Source organism: Dermacentor silvarum, chromosome 4 (genome assembly GCF_013339745.2).
Source record: "Dermacentor silvarum isolate Dsil-2018 chromosome 4, BIME_Dsil_1.4, whole genome shotgun sequence".
NCBI lineage: Eukaryota > Metazoa > Arthropoda > Arachnida > Ixodida > Ixodidae > Dermacentor > Dermacentor silvarum.
In genome coordinates this window covers 1,339,049-1,365,690 of record NC_051157.2, presented here as the reverse complement: position 1 = coordinate 1,365,690, position 26,642 = coordinate 1,339,049, and the positions used below count along the sequence as shown (strand labels likewise).

The window sequence follows — 26,642 nt, the reverse complement described above, 5'->3', positions numbered from 1 at the left end:
TAGAAGTTTACATGATATACTCGTTAGTGAGATTAGCCTGTAATTAGATAGCACTGAGGGATCACCTGTATTAACAAAATGGGAGCAACGTAAGCAATTTTCGAGGCATCTGGTATGCTTCCGCTATGATTTTATCACTGAAAACGAGCGCTTATAACAGACTTTGTTACCTTAACCAGTTTGGGCCGATAGCGGCCTAGCCAGGTGCCGAGTTATGAGGGAGCCTATTTAAAAAAAATTAAATTATGGGGTTTTACGTGCCAAAACCACGATCTGATTATGAGGCACGCCGTAGTGGGGGACTCCGGAAATTTGGACCACCTGGGGTTCTTTAACGTGCACCTAAATTTAAGTACACGGGTGTTTTCGCATTTCGCCCCCATCGAAATGCGGCCGCCGTTGCCGGGATTCGATCCCGCGACCTCGTGCTCAGCAGCCCAACACCATAGCCACTGAGCAACCACGGCGGGTATGAGGGAACAGCCTATAACCCTTGATTGGTTATAATGAGATCATGCATGGTTGACTGAAGTGCCATGAAGCTAAGTTCGGGTGGTACGTAATTTTCTGGTACGTAATTAACACAGAACCAAAAAAAAAAGCATTTAATTCTGTCGCCACATTTGATGGTGATATGAGCACATAGTTCCTAGATATTGACAATTGGGACGACGACGACGGCTTGGGTTTAATTACTTTCAAGAATTATTTGTTGTTTTAATTTATTAGTGTTGTTATATGGTTGGTAAAGAAAAATATATGTGGCAGCTTTGATTTCAATTCTGCATAGTTTAGAATACTCACGGTCACGTTTCACCATCAGGGGTCGACTGTTCTGCCTTTGATAAAGTCGTTTTCATTCATTGATAAAACGTTTTACATGTGAACCAGTTGAACCATGCACTTTGGCTTGAAGAGGTTACTTCAATTTTAGAAATACACTTTTCATTTAGTTCAGCAAACTGTTCCTTAACAACAAGCCAGTTTCCAGCAGTGTTGCGAATTGACAAGGAGTGCAAAAATTAAAAACAAAGATGACAGGTCATTTGCAATCATACCAACGTTTGCGCGTGTGTATTCATAGATTACACGCGGTGGCTCAGTGGCTAAGGCGCTGCGCTGCTGAGCACGAGGTCGCGGGATCGAATCCCGCCCGCGGCGGCCGCATTTCGATGGAGGCGAAATGCAAAAACGCCCGTGTGCTTGCGTTGTAGTGCACGTTAAAGAACCCCAGGTGGTCAAAACTAATCCGGAGCCCTCCACTACGGCGTGCCTCATAATTAGAACTGGTTCTGGAACGTAAAACCCCAGAAAGTAGCAGAAGAATCAGAGATTAATTTGTGGTTGTCTTTTTTTTCTTTTGTTTTGTTTTTGTAACAACCGATGTGGACGCAAGTAGCAGATTTGCAAGACTGCTTTATTGCACAGAAAACAGTGGTTTATGTAGGCATCGCTTATCGGCACACGTGCGATGGGTTTAAACACGGAAGACATGCGCACAAGATAGCGAATTCAGTCACATCGCTGTTATCACATCCCTTCCCACCTAGTAGTCAATGCCATAACGAAGCACTGGTCGACGTACACGATTAGACCTACGGCATGCTTGCGGAACTTCTGACATAAACCCTTGTTTTCTGTGCAATAAAGCAATCTTGCAAAAGTTGCTACTGCGTCCACATCGGTTGTTACAGTTTTCCAAAGTATATTCGCAATGGAGGACAGCGTGGTCACTGTCTAAAACATGAACAATCACGTGATCCGGCTCTGCGGTGAGATCTAAAATGGCATCGCCACGTGTCTTGTTTCAAGTTAAACAAAGCCAGCACATACTGGCAGTCTATCCTTCGTGTACCACGTTGGGTGTACACTAGTTTACGTCCGGTTGATTAAAATCTCTCTCCAAGAATATCGGAGACCTGGGGTACTTGATTGCTTGAAGCCAAGTGAGTAACTTAGCTTTTCGTTGAAAGTCTGCAGGCTTGTTGGACGGACGATAACACACTCAGACGGCACTCTATCTACAAAAAACGATAACTGTAGCGCGATGCACAAAATTTTAATTTCTCTTCCTGTTTTGGTGATGCATCAACTTGGAAATTGTCTTTCACGGCCACTAATACGCCACCGGGCCGTGAGGCCGTACTATCTTTTTTTGAAGGCTACAAAATTGCTGGACGTGACAGTCGGCCACATCATGGGACAGACACGTTTCTGTGCTAAGCACCAACTCAGCAAGAGAGTCCCCGATAAATGAGCATAGATGGCGGCCCTGTCTATGGAAAAAAGGTTCTGAAGTTTGCCACAATTAGGGATAGTGTTCTACTTCTACTCTGCAGTCGGGGTTAAACAACTGCAGGAGGCGCGTCTCGTCTTGGTAGGAGGACCACCTTATTGCTCGAGTTGTTGAACATGTACAGCGTTTTTTTTCCGAGAAAACGTTTATCGAACAGTAACCTGTATTTATTTTTAGGTTTACGTTCTGTTCGTGCAAAATTTTCAACTTTCTTTCTTATTAGCCAAATCCGTGGTGAAAATTCTTCTGTACGCTCAAGATTTGTAAGTTTAGACGCATTCTGCAGAATTTAGCTCTTTCTTACGAAATGACCTTACGACGAAAACTGCCGACAATGGGACTATTCTTATCCGGTTTTTGTTCTTCTGTGCAGGCGTTCGATTTCCCCTGCCTTAACATCAAGTTTGCTTGAAACAAACTCGCACATAAGTTTTTCCGCGTCCTCCCTTTTCTCACCAGACTGTTCCGGAATGCTTTAAATTTGGTCAAGCCGATTGCTTCGGTCATCAACACAATGCTAGCTTGCTCTAGTTTCCTTGAGTCGGAGCTCTTCGAGGACTGCGCTTTTGGTGGGGACGTCGGAGCTTTTGTGGTCAGCTTTTACTTGGTCTAAGACTGAGTTTTGAACGGCAACACCTTCTCGCCAACTGCCCATATCTTTAGGTATACTCGTTCCAGACTCGACATCTTCCTTTTCACGTCTGTGATGCATATCCTTCGGTCTACTTTTTGCATCCTTCTGAAATTTCTCGTTTGAAGACGCCTAGTCTTAACCAGAGTCAGTAACTGGTTCATCTTGTCTCTTCCGGGGTTTCGTCTCAACATTACGACAAATGAGCTGCGAGAGACAGACCGCAAACCTTTTGGGCCTAAAGAACGCCATATGGTATGGAAAACTAGTCATTCTTTCCTTGAAATCTTGTTTTCAATCAGGCTCTGATGGGCTTGAAAGGCTATTTTTCTTTCTCGGAGCAGCGCAACGTCGACGGGCAGGGCCAGCTTCCACGCACGAGACCCACTAACGACTATAGCCAGTAGCACTGAACCCACTAGCGTCTCTCTTCACTTTTAATAAATGTACGTCAGGGGATGCTACTCCTCTGCTCAATAAGAAAAGGACCATCTTGAAATAACAAAGCCATAGCGATGCAAAAGCACTCATGAACGAGTTCCAGCGAGTTGTTTGACACAAAAACTTGCAGTTGACAATCCAATTTTAATGACTATTAATAATCTTGTGTTTGAAACTCAACAGTTGTTCCTGTTAGCTGGCTTTTTTGTACTAGTCAGTATTGTACTGAAATAAATGTTCCTGCTGTAAATACGTGGGTGTGCGTTTCGATACTTACTATTCTGCATTATTCAAGAACTACTTGTATGCGGCCCAACCAAGTTGGCTGTGCCCGGAGGCGCCGCGATTCAATGCAGTGACGCACGCCCCTGTGGAAAAGTAAACTTTATCGTATTTACCAGTTGCTTCGGTTGGTGGCCGCCTTTCGAAATATTCCAGCAGAAACGCGGATGAATCGCGTAAGTCGTGCTAGTGACTGCGACCGCATCCTTTCGGAGTAATATAGGAGTTGGCTGCACATCGAAAGAAGCCACTTGGTAGCATAAATCAAGTACAAAATATATGGAGTGTGTCAGAGGCAGCCCCGTCCCTTTCGTACGAACCGCTTATTCGTGACAACGGCGAATGAGACAATTTTCTTTCCTTTTCAGATATTATCGGATATGAAAGACAACTTGAATAACGCGCTCAAGAAAGACTACGGAAAAAAGACTCACGTGACCACTGCCTTCGACTGGGCACAGGCCAAGGTCAGTTTGCTTGTCTGCATGCATCTTGTGCGCGCGATGACTCATTCACTATTGCTCGCTATAGCCATTTCTGCTTTTTGGACGTGGCACGCACTTCCAACGACGCGTCACCTGAGCGATAATTCCGTTGTGATCCTAGAAAGGGCGCTCGAAAAGTGTTCTACACAAAGTTACTCTAGTTCGACACATGCGCTCCTTTTCCCCCGCTGCGGGTCGATGCCGACAAGACGCGCTTGGCCAAGCCCACCTCAGGCATGGTATATTTTAACTGCGCTAACCCACATGGACGAGGCAGACAAGACGTGCGCAGACTTGCAACTGAATGTTTAATGAGTGAAAATGGACATATACAGAGAAAAATGAATACATCTGATTGGCGATCCAACCATGGATATGTTGACGTCACACAGTAGCATCTAAAAACGCCATATCGCAATCAGCTAGTGACACCGAAGGTTCGCTTACACACCCAGTGTAGTTTTTATCTTAAATGCCTCAAACAGCTCCCCAGTACTACGGTCCCTATGACGGTACAAAATTCTAGTTTGATTTAGAAGTGGGAGGCAAGTTTCCTTGTTTAGTTTTTTACAGTCATTACAATGCTTAGCCACGTGGGAATAACCATCTGAAGTGCTATTTTTTGATGTTATTTCAGCTGAACATTAATACACCTTGTAGTGAAGAAGAAGAGCAGGAAGCAAGCAGTAGGGGGCGCTCTCATAGATGTAGGGCGTGAGCGCAGATCACGAGTTCTTGGCGCCGAGACCGTTGCTCTCTTGCGACTGTACTGGTTTTTCGCCTGCCGCTTGCCGTCAGTAAATCTCCTTATCAAAGTGGTGGAGGTGCTGGGTACCCTCTTCCAACCTGAAACTCCGAAGCCGGACGTTGCCCACCACTGCTCCGACAATGCCTGATGACGCCACCCAGCAAGACGCGGCCCAAGCTCCGTCGGTCATCGTGTCAAGCGTGCTGCGTCCAGCGCGATCCCGCTTTCTTTAGCGGCACCGATGACCATGACGTAGAAGATTGGCTATCGTCGTTTGAAAGGGTGAGCGCGCACAACAAGTGGGACGACGCTACGAAACTACGCAACGTCCTGTTCTACCTAACAGACGTCGTAAACCTCTGGTTTCGTAACCATGAGTCGGACTTCGTCACTTGGACCACTTTCAAGACGAGCTTCGCGGAAGTGTTCGGTCGCCCCGCAGTGCGCAAGCTTCGCGCTGAACAGCGTCTACGCGGACGTGCGCAGCAGCAGGGCGAGAACTTCACGAGCTTGAAAACGTCATTGACTTGTGCATGCGCGTGAATCCTTCTATGATTGAGCAAGACAGGATAAAGCACATCATGAAAGGCATAGACGACGACACCTTTCAGATGTTGCTGGCCAAGGACCCACGCACCGTGTCTGAACTGATGGCCTTGTACCAGAGCTTCGACGAACTACGTAAGCAGCGCGTCCTAGCTCGGCGGCAGACGTCAACAGACAATTCCCTCGCTGCGTTGACCATCGGCGGCGACCACACGGCGCTGCTGTCACATATTAAGGAGCTTGTGCGTGAGGAAGTCGCTCGACAGCTTTCATTTTTTCCGACCACGCAAGTGCCTACGCCCTGTCTGACTCCAACCATCCGACAGGTGGTACAGGAGCAGGTCACCGAGGCTTTGCCGTCTGCCTTTCAGCCAACTGGTGTCACCGCGCCGCTATCATTTGTGGTGCCGTCTGCTGCTCCACCGAGTCCTGTTGCCGCGCCTCTGACGTATGCGGATGCCGTCATGAAGCCACGTCCTCAACCAGTACTGACCCCTCAACCACCAATTCGACCACCAGCGACGCCGCTTTTCGGGGTGCAGCCACAGTACGCAAATCCTTGGCGCACTGCAGACAACCGCCCGATCTGCTACGCTTGCGGAATTCCGGGTCATGTTGCGCGCTTCTGCCGCCGACGCTTCGCGGCGACCACGAGTACGCCGAGATATGCTGACTACTCCTTCCGACCTCCCTATCGCACGCAGCCAGAACGAGAGCCTGAAACAAGCGCCCGGGATCACCAGCCCGATGCCCAACCTTTTGCTGCTCGTCGGTCCCCCTCACCGCGCCGCCGTTCTCTTTCGCCTATGCGTCGCCGATCCAATACTGGTGAGGCGGAAAACTTAATAGACAGTTTTAGTTTAGCGTTAGCGTAATAGCGGGGTTACGGGAAATAGCGTTACCGTTCCGCAAACGAACTTTGCAGAAAGAGAGTTTTAGTATAGCGTGATAGCGTAGTTTACGTGCGGGACGCTATTCCATTACGCTTTGAATTTCGCATACACAGGGCATGTGTGCGTGCGTCCGGAAAGTGCGATAGGCAGCGCAATGGAAGCCAGGAGCGCGTTGTATTTTTACTTCACATGTCCGTCGATCTGCAACGAAACAGACAAGCAGTACAAGCTGTCTACCATAGCCTCCGAAATCCTCCCATCTCAGAGGTCATATGCCGTCGTCGCGCCTATCTCCCGACATTAGCGACAGATGGCGCTCACATCTCAGAAAAAATTTCTCTCGTTAGGCTTAGGCGCGTTCGAAACGAGAAGCGATCTCGAAAATTCCTCAAGATTAGCCATAACACTCTCTCGGCGAAGCGGCATGAGACTAAACAAAAGCCGTTTACGCAGTCATTTGCTACGAACGAAGTGAATTCTACAAAAACAACGCGAAATTCAGTTCGAAGCGGGCGACCGGGACCGCCGCCATGTTTTACGTACACTACGTACACCACGCTAACACGGTAACGTTGTTAGACAGTTTTAGTTTAGCGTTAGCGTAATAGCGGGGTTACGGGAAATAGCGTTACCGTTCCGCAAACGAAGTTTGCAGAAAGAGAGTTTTAGTATAGCGTGATAGCGTAGTTTACGTGCGGGACGCTATTCCATTACGCTTTGAATTTCGCATACACAGGGCACCTAATTCTATGTGTGTGTGCGTCCGGAAAGTGCGATAGGCAGCGCAATGGAACCCAGGAGCGCGTTGTATTTTTACTTCACATGTCCGTCGATCTGCAACGAAACAGACAAGCAGTACAAGCTGTCTACCATAGCCTCCGAAATCCTCCCATCTCAGAGGCCATATGCCGTCGTCGCGCCTATCTCCCGACTTTAGCGACAGATGGCGCTCGCATCTCAGAAAAAAAAATTCTCTCGTTAGGCTTAGGCGCGTTCGAAACGAGAAGCGATCTCAAAAATTCCTCAAGATTAGCCATAACACTCTCTCGGCGAAGCGGCATGAGACTAAGCAAAAGCCGTTTACGCAGTCATTTGCTACGAACGAAGTGAATTCTCCAAAAACAACGCCAAATTCAGTTCGAAGCGGGCGACCGGGACCGCCGCCATGTTTTACGTACACTACGTACACCACGCTAACACGGTAACGTTAACTCTGAGAAATAGCGTGCGCACGGTAAACGGTACGGGTCGGTTAGCGTTCTGCGCATGCGCACTTTGATCCCGCTATTCCGGTACGCCCGCTATTCCGGTAACCACGCTAAACTAAAACTGTCTGTTAACTCTGAGAAATAGCGTGCGCACGGTAAACGGTATGAGTCGGTTAGCGTTCTGCGCATGCGCACTTCGATCCCGCTATTCCGGTACGCCCGCTATTCCTGTAACCACGCTAAACTAAAACTGTCTAATACCGCAGCTTCTGAGGCACGAGCTGCACCGTCGTCAATCTGTCTAAGTCCTCGCTTTTTCCCCGCCAATGTTATTGAAATGTTTGTTGACGGTGTACGGAACTCTTGCGCTTGTGGACACTGGCGCCGCTATTTCTGTAATGAGCCATACGTTTTGCCGTTCTATCCGTAAAGTGACGACGCCACCTTCAGGGTTTTCTCTCCGTACTGCGAGCGCACAATATATTCAACCCGTTGCAGCATATACGGCCAGGGTGCTCATACAAGACGTGATCTACAGCGTTGAGTTCCTTGAGCTGGCCTCGTGTTCCCATGACCTGATCCTCGGGTGGGATCTTTTGTCCCGTAACCACGCTGTTATCGACTGCGCTCGTGCTCAGGTAGAGCTCGCTGTGTTTCCTGAGACGCCTTCCACCCATGTGGCCGGTCCTGGGGATAGAAAGCTTGTCGTCACCGCCGATATTGACCCGCCACCTCAGAGTGCCGTCATTGTTCCCGTTTCCTGTGCCGCCCTTTCCGACGCCACCGTACTGTTCACGCCATCTGACTTGTTTCGTCGCCGCCACAATACGTCACTGCCTTTAGCCATCCTCGCGCTTCATCAGGACATTCCCGGACTACTTGTTTCCAACCCCAACTCCGGCCCTCTGACTTTGTACCGAAATGAAACGCTTGGCCACGTTCAGCCTGTAGACGCTGCTGTTGTCGTACCCCTTGACCCCTCTGAGCCTGAGACTCAGCATCCGCTGACCCCTCACCTTGCGTCCGACGCCGTGCTCGCGGATTCTTTTCACCGTTCCATCGACAGCGACCTCGATCCGGCTGCCCGGACGCAGCTTCTTGCTCTTCTACACGAGTTCTGCACTTCGTTTGACTTACCGCAAGCGTCACTAGGCCGAACTAATGCGGTTGTTCACACGATTGACACTGGGCCTCACGCTCCTTTGCGACAGCGCCCCTACCGTGTGTCACCCGCGGAACGTCGTGCCATTACGGAGCAGGTTGACGACATGCTTCAGCGCGGAGTCATTACGCCTTCTTCCAGCCCCTGGTCCTCTCCTGTTGTACTGGTCAAAAAGAAATATGGCTCTATTAGATTCTGTGTGGTCTACCGACGCCTCAACAAGATTACTCGCAAAGACGTCTATCCTCTTCCTCGAATAGACGACGCCCTCGATTGCTTTCAAGGTGCCGAATTTTTTTCTGTCCTCGACTTGCGATCGGGATATTGGCAGGTCCCTATGGCGGAGTGTGATCGTCCCAAGACGGCGTTCGTCACACCGGATGGCCTGTATGAATTTACCATGATGCCTTTCGGACTTTGTAATGCGCCTGCAACATTCGAACGGATGATGGACGCATTTTACGTGGTCTGAAATGGAAGATATGTCAGTGCTATCTGGATGACGTCGTCGTGTTCTCTCCCGATTTTGCTACACATCTCTCTCGTTTACGCACAATTCTACGCTGCCTTACAAACGCACGCCTTCAACTCAACCTGAAGAAACGTCACTTTGGGATGTCTCGCTATCCTCTGCCACGTCGTCTCCAAGATGGCATTCTCCCTGACCCGGACAAACTACGCGCTGTTGCCGAGTTTCCGAAGCCTTCTACCCTCAAAGAACTTCGAAACTTTGTCGGCTTGGCCTCCTATTTTCGTCGCTTCGTCCGAAATTTCGCCTCCATCATCGCACCGCTTACGAAGCTCCTCGCTGGCCCCAGCGACCTTTCCCACTGGACACCGGCCTGCGACGACGCATTTGCGACGCTGCGCCCCCTACTTACTTCGCCCCCCGTGCTACGCCATTATGACCCTGCTGCGCCAACCGAAATACCTACTGACGCCAGTGGTATCGGTCTTGGTGCAGTTCTCGCGCAACGCAAGCCCGGCTTCCCTGAGTATGTTGAGGCCTATGCAAGCCGCGCCCTCACCAAGGCGGAAGCGAATTATTCGGTCACCGAAAAAGAGTGCCTCGCGATTGTATGGGCGTTAGGAAAATTCCGCCCCTATTTGTACGGCAGGCCTTTCGACGTTGTAACCGACCATCATGCACTCTGCTGGCTGGCTTCCCTCAAAGATCCCTCTGGTCGTCTCGGTCGATGGGCTCTTCGTATTCAAGAATTCGACATTCGCGTCGTTTACGAATCCGGGCTCAAGCATTCTGACGCGGATGCGCTCTCTCGTTCACCCGTCAAATCCGAAGCAGGGCCTCCTTCAGCGGTCGACTTTCCCCTGGATGCTCTGACCATCACCGACATGCCTTCGGAACAGCGCATGGATCGCGTCCCTCTTGAAAGTTCTCTGCGCCTCTTCACCCGCTAGCCAACCCCGTGTCCTTCGTCGACAAGCCAAGCATTTCGCAATACGCGATGCACTTTTGTACCGCCGCAACTACCTGGAGGACGGACGTAAATGGCTGCTGGTCATACCCAAGCACTTGCGAGCCGATGTGTGTGCATACTTCCATGCTGATCCGCAACATGCCCATGCTGGCGGGCTGAAAACGTACCAACGGCTCCGCCAATGCTACTACTGGCGTGGGATGTACACATTTGTCCGTAAATATATACGGTCTTGTTCCGCATGTCAACAACGGAAGACGTTTACCCATACACCCGGTCAGCTGCAGCCTTTACCATCCTGCCCGCCCCTTTGAGCGCATTGGAATCGACCTTTATGGACCGCTTCCGTGCTCTGTTGCTGGCAATCGCTGTATAATTGTCGCGGTGGACCATCTGACGCGATACGCAGAAACCGCTCCACTCCCTGCGGCTGGTGCTCGTGACGTCGCTTCCTTCATATTGCGCCATTTCATACTCCGTCATGGAGCCCCACGGGAACTGCTGAGCGACAGAGGCCGTGTGTTTTTGTCCAACGTGATACAAGAGCTGCTCCGCTCGTTTCGTATTGTTCATCGCACATCAACTGCCTACCACCCTCAAACGAATGGGCTCACGGAACGTTTCAACTGCACGCTCGGTGACATGCTGTCCATGTACATTGATTCTGATCATTCCAATTGGGACGTCGTTCTCCCCTTCGTGACCTATGCGTATAACACCTCGACACAGTCTACGACGGGCTTTTCACCATTCTTTCTTTTATATGGCCGTGAACCACCCTCCACGCTTGACACAATTTTACCGTACCGCCCGGACGCCTCCGAATTCAGTGCAATTTCTGACGTCGCCCAGCATGCAGAGGAGTGTCGTCAGCTGGCCCGCTCGTCCGACAGCCAAGCCCTCCAGAAAGATCGCCGCGACACCGATGAGCATGTGCAGAGCTTTGCAGTTGGATCCCTCGTCTGGCTCCGAATACCTTTCAACTCTTCTGGCCTCGCTCCCAAGTTTGCTGCCAAGTACCACGGGCGATACCGCGTCATCGAGCGCAGGTCTCCCGTCACTTATGTCATTGAGCCGGTCAACCCCTCCTCGGACAAGCGCCGTCTCGTTCGCGACACGGTCCACGTCAGCCGCCTCAAGCCGCATCACGACCCTCTCATCCTTGCGTCCCCTTGAGTCGCCAGGATGGCCGCCGCCGGGGTTATTGTATTGAAGAACAGGGAGCAAGCAGTAGTGGGGCGCTCTCATAGATGTAGGGCGTGAGCGCAGATCACGAGCTCTTGGCGCCGAGACCGTTGCTCTCTTGCGACTGTACTGGTTTTTCGCTTGCCGTCAGTAAATCTCCTTATCACACCTAGCCGTCTGACCGATGTATACACACCCGCAAAAAAAAAGTAAATTCATACACTACTGCGCAGGCGCAGGGGACAATGGTTGACCCTTGCTTATGCTCAATCTTGCAGACATAAGGGCTGTGGTTAGATGCCCTGTCAATCACATTCATTACTCTAGCACATAAACGCGACATTTTCTGAGGGGCTGAGAATACGACGCTGACCCCATACCACTGGGCTACATTCTTCAAATTGTGTGCAATTTTGTGCTGGTACGGAATCACAGCAAACGCTCTTTTTTCTTTATTAGCGCGGGGTGTGTGCACACCACTACTTTTAACTTTCCTTACTAGTTTATCACATGTTCCTCGAATTACAGATTTTGGGTATCCAGCAGCCTAGTCACTTGGAAACTAACACTTTCCGTTACTACGTGGGGGCAGGACTTCGTTAGTGCTGCATCTATGCACGACAAGGCAATTCCACTCTTTACAATCTTCGAATGCCTGGAGGAAAAATTGAGGGGGGACTTATGGTACCTTGGTCGATAAAACCAACATGTATGAAATGAATCAAAACGCAGACGTATGTCTAGAAATTGCAATTCATTCTCGTGGGGAAGTTCTGTAGTAAAATGGAGGCCTAGTCCCGACCTACAAAAAGCTTCCTTCACTTGAAGAGACAGTTCTTCAAGCCTACTTCCGTCTACAAAAATCAGGTAATCATCGACATAACTTCGGTGTCACTGTTCGGCTGAAATAACATCAAAAAATAGCACTTCAGATGGTTATTCCCACGTGGCTAAGCATTGTAATGACTGTAAAAAACTAAACAAGGAAACTTGCCTCCCACTTCTAAATCAAACTAGAATTTTGTACCGTCATAGGGACCGTAGTACTGGGGAGCTGTTTGAGGCATTTAAGATAAAAACTACACCGGGTGTGTAAGCGAACCTTCGGTGTCACTAGCTGATTGCGATATGGCGTTTTTAGATGCTACTATGTGACGTCAACATATCCATGGTTGGATCGCCAATCAGATGTATTCATTTTTCTCTGTATATATGTCATTTTCACCCATTAAACATTCAGTTGCGAGTCTGCGCACGTCTTGTCTGCCTTGTCCGTGTGGGTTAGCGTAGGTAAAATATACCATGCATGTCAACCAACTAGCCCGACTTGGAGCTCCACCTCAGGCACCGTCGTTCTCGGCAGCCATGCTTCTCCAAAGGATCTGGCGAATGTTCACATGCCAAAATGAAGCGTCAGCGAACAAGTGACGGCCACGTGTGTGCTATTAAACAGATTGTAATGGCGGGCAGAGTAAAAAGCACAATTTCCGAAAGCGCATGTTGTCAGTGTAACGTTGCGAGAAGTCGGCGGACGCCCTAACGCAATCATACTACATTTTCAACGGAGCTCTTATTGCAGAGTCGGCAGCCCTAAACCTCCAATATCTCCTAAACACATTCTATTCCTACAAATTAGCAAAGCGTACATTCAATATTTATTTTATAGCAACTGTACCGGCGACTGGTACAATTTAAAGAATTTTTTGTGGCTACGTCACCGAAATTTTGACAGCACGATGTCTAAGGTATATGTGCTCTATCCGTGCAAGGTTTCCACCCGACAAATCTTGTCAGCATCGACCAGATATGACGTGGAAGAAACTACATACCACGCTAAATCGTTCAACGCATTCTAATATTTTAACAAAAAAGTCAGAATAATGAAGTACTTACTGGGAAACGATTAGCAGATTTATTCAATGATTATTTTATCAATCTCAACACTGGAGAAACTAACGACAATGCTCTGCGTTACCTGGAACATTGCAATGCCAAAACCAGTTTTTTTTTTTTCCTTTTTAACCCTGTAGCAACAACAGAGGTGATTTCCATCTTTTAGAACTCAACAGTGCTAGCAGCGACGCAGATGGTATTAAAATAAGATCTGTCAAATATGTTAGACTTTTAGCACCTTGCCTAACAAATGTTTTCAATCTCTGTTTAGTAGAAGGCATTTTTCCGAAACAAATGCAAGTCATAAAGGTAATTGTGTTACATAAAAATGAAGAAAGAAATAATATCGCTAACTATAGGCTAGTGTCACTACTACTGATATATTGAAAAGGCTTGAAAAAAAGAAATTTTGCCAAGATTGTCTAGCTTTTGCGATAAGCACGAGATAATATTGCCACGCGTCTTCAAAAGGGGGCTGACGATGTTTATTGAGAGCTCTGGCGAAAACGGCGGCGAGAGCCGAGCGGGGCGGTTCTTGCGCCTCTGCGCTTGCCCCACTGCTACAGGTGACATTTCCCCCCTTCCTGGGAAAGAGCATCGGCTCGATGCTCAAGAAGTGGCGTGGGAAAGGGAAAAAAACACGCTCAATGAAGATGCTCGGGCACAGAACACAGCGAGAGCTACAGCAGCGTAGCTAGAAACAATTCTCTACCTCTCTAGAAACGGAGAGGTAAGTGCATTAGGTGCAAATGGGAGCGTAAAAATCACGAACGCGCAACGTAGGGCTTCATGTGTACGACGTGAACTACGTCAGAACTAGGTGGTTGTCGACGCCGTGTTTGCACCGCACTGTCTGGAACGACTTCATAGTTCACGTCACTAATGCGGCGCAGCACTTTGTGGGGGCCAAAATACCGGCTGAGCAACTTTTCACAAAGGCCACGGCGGCGAACAGGGGTCCACACCAACACTTGGTCTCCGGGACTATGCGCACTTGCCGGTGACGGATGTTATAGCGCCGTGCATCTGCGTGTTGCTGCTCACCGATGTGCAGCCGCGCGAGCTGCCGAGCCTCCTCAGCGCGCTGAGCAAATTCTTCGGCGTCGGTAGTTAGATTCTTGGCGTCGTGGCACGGAAGCATAGCGTCCAGCATCGTCTGTACTTCGCGGCCGTAGACAAGGCGAAATGGTGTGAAGCGCATTGTTTCTTGTACGGCGGTATTATACGCGAAGGTCACATAAGGCAGGATACGATCCCATCTTTTGTGCTGGACGTCGATGTACATAGAGATCATGTCTGTGATGGTCTTGTTTAATCGCTCCGTAAGGCCGTTGGACTGCGGATGGTAAGCGGTCGTCTTTCGATGCCTGGTGTTGCTTAGTTGAAAAATTTCGACCGTGAGCTGTGCCGTGAACGCCGTTCCTCTATCTGTGATAACAGTGGCTGGGTCACCATGGCGCAATACAATGTGACACATGAAGAACTGCGCTAACTCAGAAGCCGTGGCTCGTGGGAGCGCCTCTGTCTCGGCATAGCGGGTTAAATAGTCAGTGGCGACAATCACCCACTTGTTGCCGTCGGTTGACAGAGGAAAAGGCCCAAGAATGTCTAAGCCGACTTGGTCGAATGGCTTATGAGGTGGTTCAATGGGTTGCAATAACCCGGCGGGCTTCAGGGGTGGTGACTTTCGTCGCTGACATTCACGGCAGCCTTTCACATACTGCTTGACGCTTGCCGAAAGTCCGGGCCAGTAATACATCTCGCGCACTCTACCAAGCGTTCGTGAGGAGCCGAGGTGGCCAGATGTAGGCTCGTCGTGGCAAGCGAAGAGAATATCGTCCCGCAAGTCTTTGGGAACTACTAGGAGGTAGGCTCGATCATTCGGGCGGGCGTTCTTCTTGTACAGCACATTGTCTCGTAGACAGAAGGACGTCAAGACGCGACGTAGATGGCGTGGTATGGTTGTTTCACGGCCCTCTAAGTGGTCGATGAGAGGTCGAATTTCAGCGTCGTCACGCTGCGATTTGACCAAGTTCGACGTAGTAAGGGCGCCCAGGAAGCCGTCGTCGTCCTCTGACTGTCGACTGACAGATTCGGCGGCAGCACGCGACGTGTCGGCGTCTTCGTGCTTGCGGCCAGACTTATAAACTATGGTGACGTCGAATTCCTGTAGCCGCAAGCTCCACCGTGCCAGTTGTCCTGAAGGATCGCGTATGTTCGCCAACCAACATAGAGCATGGTGGTCTGTCACCACTTTGAAGGGACGGCCGTAGAGATAAGGGCGAAACTTCGTGATCGCCCAGACGACCGCGAGACACTCTTTTTCTGTAGTAGAGTAGTTCGCCTCGGCACGGGACAGCGAGCGGCTAGCATAGGCTATTACTCGTTCAATGCCGTCTTGACGTTGGACGAGTACTGCGCCAAGGCCGATGTTGCTGGCGTCAGTGTGCACCTCGGTGTCAGCCTCTTCGTCGAAATGTGCCAGGACGGGTGCTGACTGCATGCGTTGGCGTAGTTCAGCGAAGGCCGCTTGCTGCTCATTCGTCCAGGCAAATGGCGTGTCGTCCCTGGTAAGGCGAGTCAGGGGTTCCGCAATCTTCGAGAAGTTGTCGATGAAGCGGCGATAATACGCACACAAGCCCAGGAAGCGTCGGACGGCCTTCTTGTCGGCAGGAAGAGGAAAAACTGCTACAGCGGCAAGCTTGTCGGGATCGGGTCGAACTCCTTTGGCGCTGACGACGTGTCCGAGAAACTTGAGCTCTTCATAACCGAAGTGGCACTTTTCTGGTTTAAGCGTGAGGTCAGCCGATCGGAGCGCGTCTAGCACATGCCGCAGGCGATGAAGATGTTGCTGAAATGTTTCAGAAAAGACAACTACGTCGTCAAGATACACAAGGCAAGTCTGCCACTTAAATTCAGCGAGGACAGTATCCATCATTCGCTGGAAAGTTGCTGGGGCTGAACACAAACCGAAAGGGAGCACTCGAAATTCGTAAAGGCCGTCGGGAGTCACAAAGGCAGTTTTCTCGCGGTCTCGTTCGTCTACCTCGATCTGCCAGTATCCACTTTTCAAATCGAGTGACGAAAAGTACTGGGCACGCCGCAGTCTATCTAACGAGTCGTCGATACGTGGCAGTGGGTACACGTATTTTTTAGTGACGTTGTTGAGCTTCCGGTAGTCGACGCAAAAGCGTAGCGTTCCGTCTTTCTTTTTGACAAGAACGACAGGAGACGACCATGAGCTGTTGGAAGGTTCGATCACGCCGTCTTCAAGCATCTCTTATACTTGCGTACGAATCGCTGCGCGTTCCTTTGCCGACACGCGGTAAGGCTGCTGGTGTATCTGGCGTGCGTCGTCGCATGTGATGATCCTGTGCCTTGTAACCGAAGTCTGGAGTACCTTAGACGAGCTTGCCCTGAATTCAAGCAAGAGCTCGTGCAGTGCTGCCTGTTTGTCGTTAGATAACTCGGGATTAATGTCGACGGTGCCCAGTGACTTGTCAGCCAGCCTCACTGGTTCAGGGGCAAAACATTCAGCGACGTGTTCCATTTCTTCGGCAAACGCTATCGAAGTACCGCGGAAGAGGTGTCGATGCTCGTTACTAAAGTTGGTGACTAGCAACTTAGATCGGCCATCACGAAGCTGTTGCACACTCCTGGCCGCACAAACACTTTGTGTCAGTAGATGCGCTAAGTTACTTTCTGCGACCACTCCACCTTCGCGCATTCCACCGCACATCACTTCGACTAGAACACTGGCTCGTGGAGGAAGCGTAACACTTTCGGCGGAAACACGTAGCGCGTCGTCACGTCGTTTGTCGTCGTTTGTGTCGATTGCTTGGTCGGCTGAGAAGGTGACTACACGTTCCCGTAAGTCAATAACAGCGCCGTATTCATGCAGGAAGTCAACTCCGAGAATGACGTCGCGGGAGCATTCGCGTAGGACAAGGCAACTCGCCACGAATGTCGATCCTCGAATTCGAACTCTTGTCGTGCAGGATCCCAGTGGAGTAACGACGTGACCGCCAGCCGTACGAATCTGCGAGCCATGCCAAGGGGTAACTACTTTCTTCAGAAACGTCGCCATCTTCCCGCTTAATATAGAATAGTCCGCTCCGGTATCCACTAAAGCGCTAACCGCGTAACCGTCGATCACCACCGGTATGTCGAGCGAAAGCCGGTCATTCCTTTCAGCTGCAGTTGATGTCGGACCGGTACCCTTGTTTACTCGCGTCGATCGGAGGTCTTCAGCGCGTCGACTGCCAGCGGCCTCGCCCCCAAAGGTCGCTGTAGTTAGTTTTTCCGGCGGGGACTTGGCGACCGTCCGCTCGAATACCGCTGGGGCGATGGTGAAAATCGCCTTGGCGACGGCGAGCGTGACTGCCGCCCGGTAGGCGGTGGCATGCGTTGCTGAGCCAGAAAGTCCTCGATGTCCCGAGGTTGTTGGCCCAGTCGGGGTTGCGGCGAATAGGCGGAAAATCCCCGCAACCCGAGGCGTCGGTATGGGCACTGGCGGTACAATTGATCTGCCTCACCACAGTGGAAACACAGAGGACGACGATCGGGAGTGCGCCAAACGTCTGACTTCCGAAGGAACATACGTCGATCATCGGCGTAATGCACTGGTTGCTCTTGCGGAAGCACAACCGGAGAAGCGGCATGGGGAAACGGTGGAGGCGTGCGTCGTTCCTCGATGTATGGCACCGGTTGGGCTGGTGGGAGTGCAACCGGATGAGCGGCCTGAACAAACAGCGGCGGGGACGAAGCACGCTGTCGCAAGACTTCTGCGTAGGTCGCACGGTGCTGTACAGAAGGTTCAGGCGCGGTGTTAGGAAAAGGAACGGTGGACCGGAGCGCTTGGTGAACTTCATCTCTTATAACACTCGCAATGGAGCTCACCGTGGCTTGTGGGGTGCCGTAAACCTTCAGTATCTCTTCGCGCACAACGGTGCGGATGAGGTCTCGAAGGTTGTCATTGTGGCTTCCGATGGCCGTCGACATGTCCGTAGTCGCGTTCACTTGCCGCTCGTAAAAGTTAGAGCGCTGCTGAAGCATCTTCTCCATACTGGACCGCCTCGGATAGAAATTCGGCGACAGTCTTCGGAGGATTGCGCACCAGACCAGCGAAGAGCTGCTCCTTCACCCCTCGCATCAGGTGATGCCACTTCTTGTCCTCGGTCATTCCAGGGTCTGCTCGTCTGAAGAGGCGCGTCATATCTTCTACGAACGCGGTAACGCTTTCGTTGGGAAGCTGGACGCGGACCTTAATTGCACGTTCGGCTCGTTCGCGGCGATCAGGACTGGCGTAAGTGTCCAGTAGATGACGGCGGAACTCGCGCCACGACGTCAGTTGCTCCTCGCGGTTTTGAAGCCCTGTACGCGCGCCGTCCTCGAGGCAAAAGTAGACATTCCTACGTTTAGTCGCGTCGTCCCATTCGTTGTATTCGGCGACGCGCTCGACGTCAGTCATCCAGTCTTCGACGTCTTCGAAGACGTCACCATGGAACGACTTCGGCACCAGCGGGTTCTGAAGTGTATACCGGTTCGTCATTGCACGTTCCATACCGGTTGGGGTAGTCTGAAGCACTACGGTGTCTTCAGGGGGCAGTCCCCGGATCCTGCGGCTGGTCCGATGGACGGGAGTATGGACTAACACAGGGCTGGTGCTTCTGCTCCCAGGAGTAGTCTGTGGCATGAGTGAGAAATACCCAGCACCTCCACCACTTTGCCACGCGTCTTCAAAAGGGGGCTGACGACGAGAGCGGCTGGGCTCTGGTGAAAACGGCGGCGAGAGCTAACTATCGAGCGGGGCGGTTAGCACTTCTTGCGCCTCTGCACTATTCCCACTACTACAGGTGACAATAAATAATGCACAATTTGGCTTCAGGAAAAAGTGCTCAATAGAACTCGCTCTATTAGAACAGGAGTTCACTTTGAATGCTTTCGAGAAACGACATTTCGCTCTGAGGATCTATGTATATTTTACCAAAGCCTTCGACTATCTTAATCATAACTTGTTATTAAAAAAAATAGGCCAAGTCATGGCTCTTCTCCGCTTTTATTTAAGTTGTAGGCACCAGTTCGTGAACATAAATGGCCACTCATTCGATGTATGTGAAACCCATTTTATCTGGTTTTCAACAAGTTAGTATCCTTGGTCCATTTCTCTTTAACTTGTATATATATGTGACATTGTAACTACTGATAAAACCACAAAATTTTTAATTTACGCAGATGACACGACTTAGTTCCCGTATTTATATCCTAGCGGCGAAATGGGCCCCGAAAACTGACGTTAAATTTCCCGCAACGCACTTCTTTTACTCCCGGACTCGTAGCTGTGTCCACACATAACCCTTATCGCCCCCACATTGCTTGCAATTTTCAGCTGGCTGCGACATCTCGTTTTATTATTATTATTATTATTATTATTATTATTATTATTATTATTATTATTATTATTATTATTATTATTATTATTATTATTATTATTATTATTATTATTATTATTATTATTATTTTAGGTAAGTGCACGTTTGCGCTTTCGTGTCTGTGTATGCGCGTTTGTTCTTACGCGTCTTTCGTGTACGCTTACTAGTTTTGAGCGCCTCTAATGACAGTTCGATGTAAAATATTACTTCAAAGACAATCAAGACAATCATTCAAAAGCATTCACTAACTTGGCCGTGGTTACGTTTTCATGTACTTGAGGGTGATTGAAAAGCACTGGGGCAAATCATGCGCCGGAGTTAGCCTCAAATGAATTTTGCCTCATTCAGTGCAATACGCGTCGATCAACGTCTGTTGTCTCCGCTGCCTCATGCAGTGTGTCACATCTTGAACTTTCAAAATGCGTAGTGATGAAAAAAAAAAAATTGCCGCCATCCCGCCCTGCGAACATAAATGTCCAGCAAAGCTGTATCAAACACCACACATGGTCAAGCATTGTATTCACGCTGTTATTGTGGTGATTTTACCATGGCAGTCTTATAATGAAGTGAATGAGTTGCTATATATGTGAAAGCGCGGTGACGTCACGAAGTGTATACACTTTACGCCACGAAATGTTCCGACCAACGAGACGTATACAGCTTCGCTGTAAAATTGCACTGGAGGCGCAATGCTAAAGAGACAGCGGAGCTGATGGGCACCTAGCTAGTCGTGGCTATTGGGCTAAGCTAAGCACTACCAAGTCATCCCTAGCATTTTCCGGAATGTATTGATTATTGATCGATTATCGATTAGCTATTGATTGGCTATGGCAAGGTATTGAAAACGTATTTGGGCTAGGCTAAGCACTACCAAGTCATCCTCAGCATTTTCCGGGATTTATTGATTATTGATCCATTATCGATAAGCTATTGATTGGCTATCGATTGGCTATCGGTGAATGACTAAACTTAAGTAGTTCTAACCATGCTTAGCTAGATTTAGCCACGCTCAGCTTCGCTAGTTCACAGGGGTATGTGCCATTGCGCTTGGACCCTTTCTGCAATACTGCCAGGATCGGTCCACATTTTTTTCTGGACGACTAACGGAATAACGGCCGGCGTAAACAGCTTCGCTGTTAAATAGTCGCAGTTTCGCCCGAAAAATGAAGCATCAATTGCGATAGCAAATACGGAGTAATGATAGTAGTTTTATCAGTTGTATAAACTTGGACACGTTCGCTTACTAACTGAATTAACAAGCATGGCGTCAGCGCGCTTAGATGACACTCGATGACTGCAGACAACCTTTTTCAAAACGCTGGCGTGAGCAAGTGCGGCACCAGCAGCGAGCGATGGTTCGTATGGTCTATCGCCTCAATGGAAACTGAGCGACGAAAGTACCACGCATACAAAGGTAGGAGGCGCGTGTAGATCGCTTTCAAGATACGGTGCGCGTGACCGCCCGCAGCGGCGCAAAGTACGCAGTTGCTGGCAGAGTAGAAGCCGCACCCCCTACCTCCCGCGCTGTCTTCCTGCTTTCCTCCTTTCGCGTGCGAGATCGCCAGTTCTCCTTGCGCCCGGTCGCAAGATACGCATTTGGTGCCACAGCACAACGTCGCCCCCCCCCCCTCCCTCCCATCCCCCCACGGCCTTTCGCGTGACGGAAGACGTCGCGTTTGCTCTCCGCCGTACGTTCGCTCTCCGTGAAAGCGTGCGTCCCTCGCGCGTTTGGAGTGAAATCCGCTTGGAGTGTCCATATAATTGGCAATAAAAGCACAGTGTTTTCAATGTACTGAGCAAACAAGTGCTCCAGAGACGAAGCTGTTCTGAGTCCTAGCTAGATGAAATAAAAAGTATGTATATATAGATATAGATATATACCGTTTCACGTCACCGCATGATGCACACGGCATAGAGTTTCATACGATAATTATTGCAGGAAGCTATATGGCGCACGGTATATTACGGAGTGGACTAGAACATGGCTGGTGCAGACGACGCGGCGACGGGGGAGAGAGCGCGCATCCAGGAGCGTCATAATGCTTACTGGAACCTGCGTGCATGCGAACACTGTGTTAGGTGGTGCGACGACTGCCGAATTTCAGATTCGCGAACGCATTTGGCTGGCTGCAACTGACTAGAAGTCACGGTGCATTGTGTCGTGGATAGAGCAAACATGTGTGCCACAGGCAGGGTGTTTCGCGTAACCAAGGACTTAAGGAGAGTGGTTAACCGCAGCTGGGTGAAACCACCGACATATGGTTTGCCGTCACGCGGTGCTCCACAAAATATTTAATATGTTCTTCTCAATTAGGTAATTAACAGAGATCATTGGAAAAAAACACAGCGCAAAAAAGGACTCAGACACATCGCTGTCTTGCAACAGTTTGAGCAAACTGTTGCAAGACAGCGCTGTGTGCGTGTTGCTCTCTCGTGTCCGAGTCCGTTTTGCGCTGTGTTTTTTTTAATGAATCACCAACACGCCCAATCTTCTACGCTAAATACCTGAGATCAATTATTCAAAAATTTTATTATTCAGTTTAGGGCCAAGTGCGTTTCGTTACGTTGTGGAGGGGTTCAGAAACGACCGACCCAATTTGTTTGTGGCAACGTACATGCTGCGTAGTGATCTTTTTCGGCGTTTTAAGGAAACCCACCAGTAATGAAATAAAACCACGTGACTGCGCTCATGCAATATCCTACGGCAGTCTTACACGTTTTCTCGATCCAGTCACAATGAACTCTTCAGTGCGTTGGCAAACGAGCGGACTGCCAAAGCGAACTGACCACGCCGCCTTCATGTCGTCTTACTTAATTGTCACGCATGTGGTGTTGAATGCACATTAAGTAATGACGACACGCACAAGCAAATCTATTGCATAACTTGGAAAATAGTTTTCCTTCACATAAACATATAATTGAATAAATTTTGAACCTCCCCCATCTCCGTTTTGATTTGGCGCACAAGGAATCTGATAAATTACCTAAGACAGAGCTAAGGGACTATAGAGTCAGCGATCTATGTCTTAGACCGAGATAAGGTCCCTAGGCCGCGGTGTAAGATAGGCAGGGACACACCTCGGCTTGCTTGCGAAGCGCGATCGACCATAGCAACGGCGCACGTCCATCCGTCCAGTGACGGCAGCGGCTACCTGTCGGCGGTACGACGCAACTTCTGAGACGGAAAATGTTTCATCTCCCGTTGGTGCATCCAGACGAAGGACCGAATCCGGATTGACACACGAAAGTGACGCGCCAAAGTGTCACCGTGGTGAGGGGAGAGGAGGAGGGTATCGCCTCAACGGAGCCGATACGGCGACGCGACGCTGCGTGCAGACGCTCTCTGGTTGCTTGTTATCCGCGCGTTCTTTGTCCGCGCAAGCCATAGAGAGAAAGAGAGAGAGAGAAATAGAAGAGAGGAAATGCAGGGAGGTTAACCAGACCCAAGTCCGGTTTGCTACCCTGCACTGGGGAAAGGGGGTATAGGGATGAAAAGAGAGAGAAAGGAAATAGAGAGAGCACAGTTTCGTGCACATTTGAAACTTCGCAGTCTACAGACGGTCGCCAAGACCTGTCGAGTTGAGGTAGTACAACAAGGCTTTCGTGGCTTTCTGTGCCATAGATGCATACGGCCATGGTCCAAGGATCTTCATTTCCGAAAATGGTCGAGAGTCCATCCCGTTCAATGCTGTCCGGAGAGCTTCACGCTCGACGTCGAACTGGGGACAGAGACATAAGACATGTTCAATTGTTTCTGTGGTTCCAGAAGAGTCGCACATGGGCGTGTCCCCCATTCCAATGCGGAACGAGCAGGCCTTTGTGAATGCCATCCCGAGCCAGAGGCGGCACAATACTGTCGCCTCAGAGCAGGAAATGTTTAATGGCACTTGTAGCTTCAAGGATGGTGTGATGTGTGGTGCGCGACGGTGATATTTGTGGTGTGCGACAATGTGCGGTACATTCAAACAAGAAGCAGACGACAAGGAGAGCATGCGCCGCTCTACCGCGCCGCGCCGAAAACGACGACGCCGAAGAGCGGCCAGCACGTGAACACGCCCGGCACAAGGAAAACAACGAAAGAAAGCCAATCCAATCACAAAGGAACACGGAGCCTCGAGCAGCCAATGAGAAATCGACGAATCGACCAGAGCAGCAGAAAAAGGAGCCGCGCTGGCAGTAGGGGGAAGAGTTCCAGAAGCGGCACCAGGACAAGGTCGGCCACCGGATCGGGAGTTGAAGACGGCCGTCGGGTTCCGGACCCGAGCCACCAGGACTTCACCCGGCCGGGGCTTCCTGCCAACCCGTTCCTGGGAGTCGCCACTCTTCCTGATCGTCAACCGCTGCCCGAGGCCGGCAAGCGTCTGTGCCCGTGGGCAGAACGAGAGCTGTCGGGCTACGGGCTCGAGCTCTACGACCAGCTGCCCGGCCAGAACGCCGCCGCCGTCAACCCCTGCTGCCAAGCCGCCTGCCTTCCCGGGCATCGTCACTCTGCCCGATAATCAACTGCTGCTGCCCGAGGCCGGTGAGCGTCTGCGCCCGTGGGCAGAACGGGAGCTGTCGGGCTACGAACCCGAGTGCCACGACCAGCTGCCCAGCCATAACGCCACCGCCGTCTTCCCGTGCTGCCGAGCCGCCTGTCTTCTCCCTCCGAGCCAGAGCTGCCACGCTCTGGCAGCCTGTACGACGCTCCGACACAACGCCTTTTGGTGAGACCAACAACGCTTCTCTCGTCGTCTCCGCTTCGCCGCGTCGAGACTGTAGTGCATACGCACACCCGCAGCTTGCACGAACTTGCCTCATATCATTAGCGTTCCAGCTACGTGTTTTCATGTTATCGTTGTGTGTTTGGTTTATGGTTTTCTTTTCCTCTTAGTTTTATTAAACGTTTGTGTGTTTATCAATAACAAACGGCTTTGTCCCCAATTGGGTTTTTGCCCCCGATTGGGCTTTGCCCTTAATGGGGTTGTTCCCCAATTTAAGAACCATCTGCAGTCACGCTGCATCACAAATTGGCGTCCGCGACAGGACGCCAATTTGTGATGAACAGGTTCTTTTGTCTAATATTTTTTGGCGGTTCTCTGAGGCGAAGCCTCCCAGAACTTAATCGAGGACAAAGCCGTTTGTTGAGAAACACACACACTTTTAATAAAACTAGAACGAAAAGAAAACCCTAAACCAAACACACAAAGATAACATGAAAACACGTAGCTAGAACGCTAATGATGTGAGGCAAGTTCGGGCAGGCTGCGGGTGTGAGTATGCACTACGGTCTCGATGCGGCGAAGCGGAGACGACGAGATAAGCGGTGTTGGTCTCACCAAAGGTCGTTGTGTCGGAACGTCGTACAGGCTGCCAGAGCGTGGCAGCTCTGGCTCGGAGGAAGAAGACAGGCGGCTCGGCAGCACGAGCCGACGGTGGTGGCGTTCTGGTCGGGCAGCTGATCGTGGCACTCGGGCTCGTAGCCCGACAGCTCAGGTTCTGCCCACGGACGCAGACGCTCACCGGCCTCGGGCAGCAGCAGTTGACTATCGGGCAGGGTGGCGATGCCCGGGAAGGCAGGCGGCTTGGCAGCACGGGTTGACGGCGGCGGCGTTCTGGCCGGGCAGCTGGTCGTAGAGCTCGAGCCCGTAGCCCGACAGCTCTCGTTCTGCCCACGGGCGCAGACGCTTGCCGGCCTCGGGCAGCGGTTGACGATCGGGAAGAGTGGCGACTCCCAGGAACGGGTTGGCAGGAAGCCCCGGCCGGGTGAAGTCCTGGTGGCTCGGGTCCGGAACCCGACGGCCGTCTTCAACTCCCGATCCGGTGGCCGACCTTGTCCTGGTGCCGCTTCTGGAACTCTTCCCCCTACTGCCAGCGCGGCTCCTTTTTCTGCTGCTCTGGTCGATTCGTCGATTTCTCATTGGCTGCTCGAGGCTCCGTGTTCCTTTGCGATTGGATTGGCTTTCTTTTGTTGTTTTCTTGTGCCGCGCGTTCACGCGCTGGCCGCTCTTCGGCGTCGTCGTTTTCGGCGCAGCGCGGTAGAGCGGCGCGCGCTCTCCTTATCGTCTGCTTCTTGTTTGAAATGCACCGCACCTTGTCGCACACCACAAATATCACCATCGCGCATCACCGCACCGTGTCGAGCATCACAAAAGTCACCGCATTGTGTCGCGCACTACTCATCACAGATGGGTCAATTTTGTGGAGATGACACTTCGGGAGGTCAAGAGAAGACCAATATTTGTATGTCATAGCTTTAGTCACGATATGAAGTTTTCCTGCAGCGTTGGTCCTGGATAAAGGGATTGGGACTGGTTGGCCTTCCAGATGAGTAGACCGGGTGGCTTCGTCGGCGAGGTCATTACCAGCAATGCTGGTATGTCGCGGTAGCCAGTGAAATATAATTTCATGCTCTTTAGCGATAGCTTGATGGTGGTCTTCTCTTATCTCATATACCAGCTGCTCACGAGTACTGTGATAAATAAGTTTCATAAAATAAAAATGTCACAGTTTCGCCCTAAGGGCGAAGCAATGAATGCGATAGCAACACAGCAATGTCATGCGAAGTAAAGTGAGCGGCTTTGGTAGCAATATGAATTGTAGTAAACATGAGCTTATTAAGTAAGCAGGTGTGCTGCGGCGTAAGTAGACCGACATGAAGAGAGACTCGATGACCACGAGAAGGCGCGTGTGAAACGGTGGTGTTGATGAGAAGCGCTTCCCGTGGGCAGCGCGTGCGAAGGGACACACCTGTAGCGCTGCACTGCCGATCCGGGCAGCATTGCATGTGTAGCGTGCGTTGGAAAATGTGGCCCGACTATTACTAACTGAATGAACAAGCGTGGTGTGAGCGCGCACAAACAAACACAAATAGATCACACTGAATGACTGCAGACAACGACTGTCAAAACACTGGCAGCAAGCGCATATACGCCGCAGCGGGCGAAGGTACGCACGGTCTATCGCTTCAACGAAAACTGAGCGGCGAATGCACAGCGCATAAAGGTCAGAGCCGTGTGGAGA

General features: G+C 50.6%; 1 protein-coding gene across 1 annotated transcript in view; it reads left to right on the top strand.

The window, feature by feature from the left end:
- The window catches only part of LOC119449337 (CD151 antigen-like), a 114,766-nt gene that overhangs the window by 66,220 nt on the left and 21,904 nt on the right, over positions 1 to 26,642 (top strand). The window contains exon 3 of the mRNA XM_037712503.2: positions 4,019 to 4,117. Coding sequence (XP_037568431.1) covers positions 4,019 to 4,117 — 99 coding nt within the window. The remainder of the gene's footprint in view (positions 1 to 4,018; positions 4,118 to 26,642) is intronic.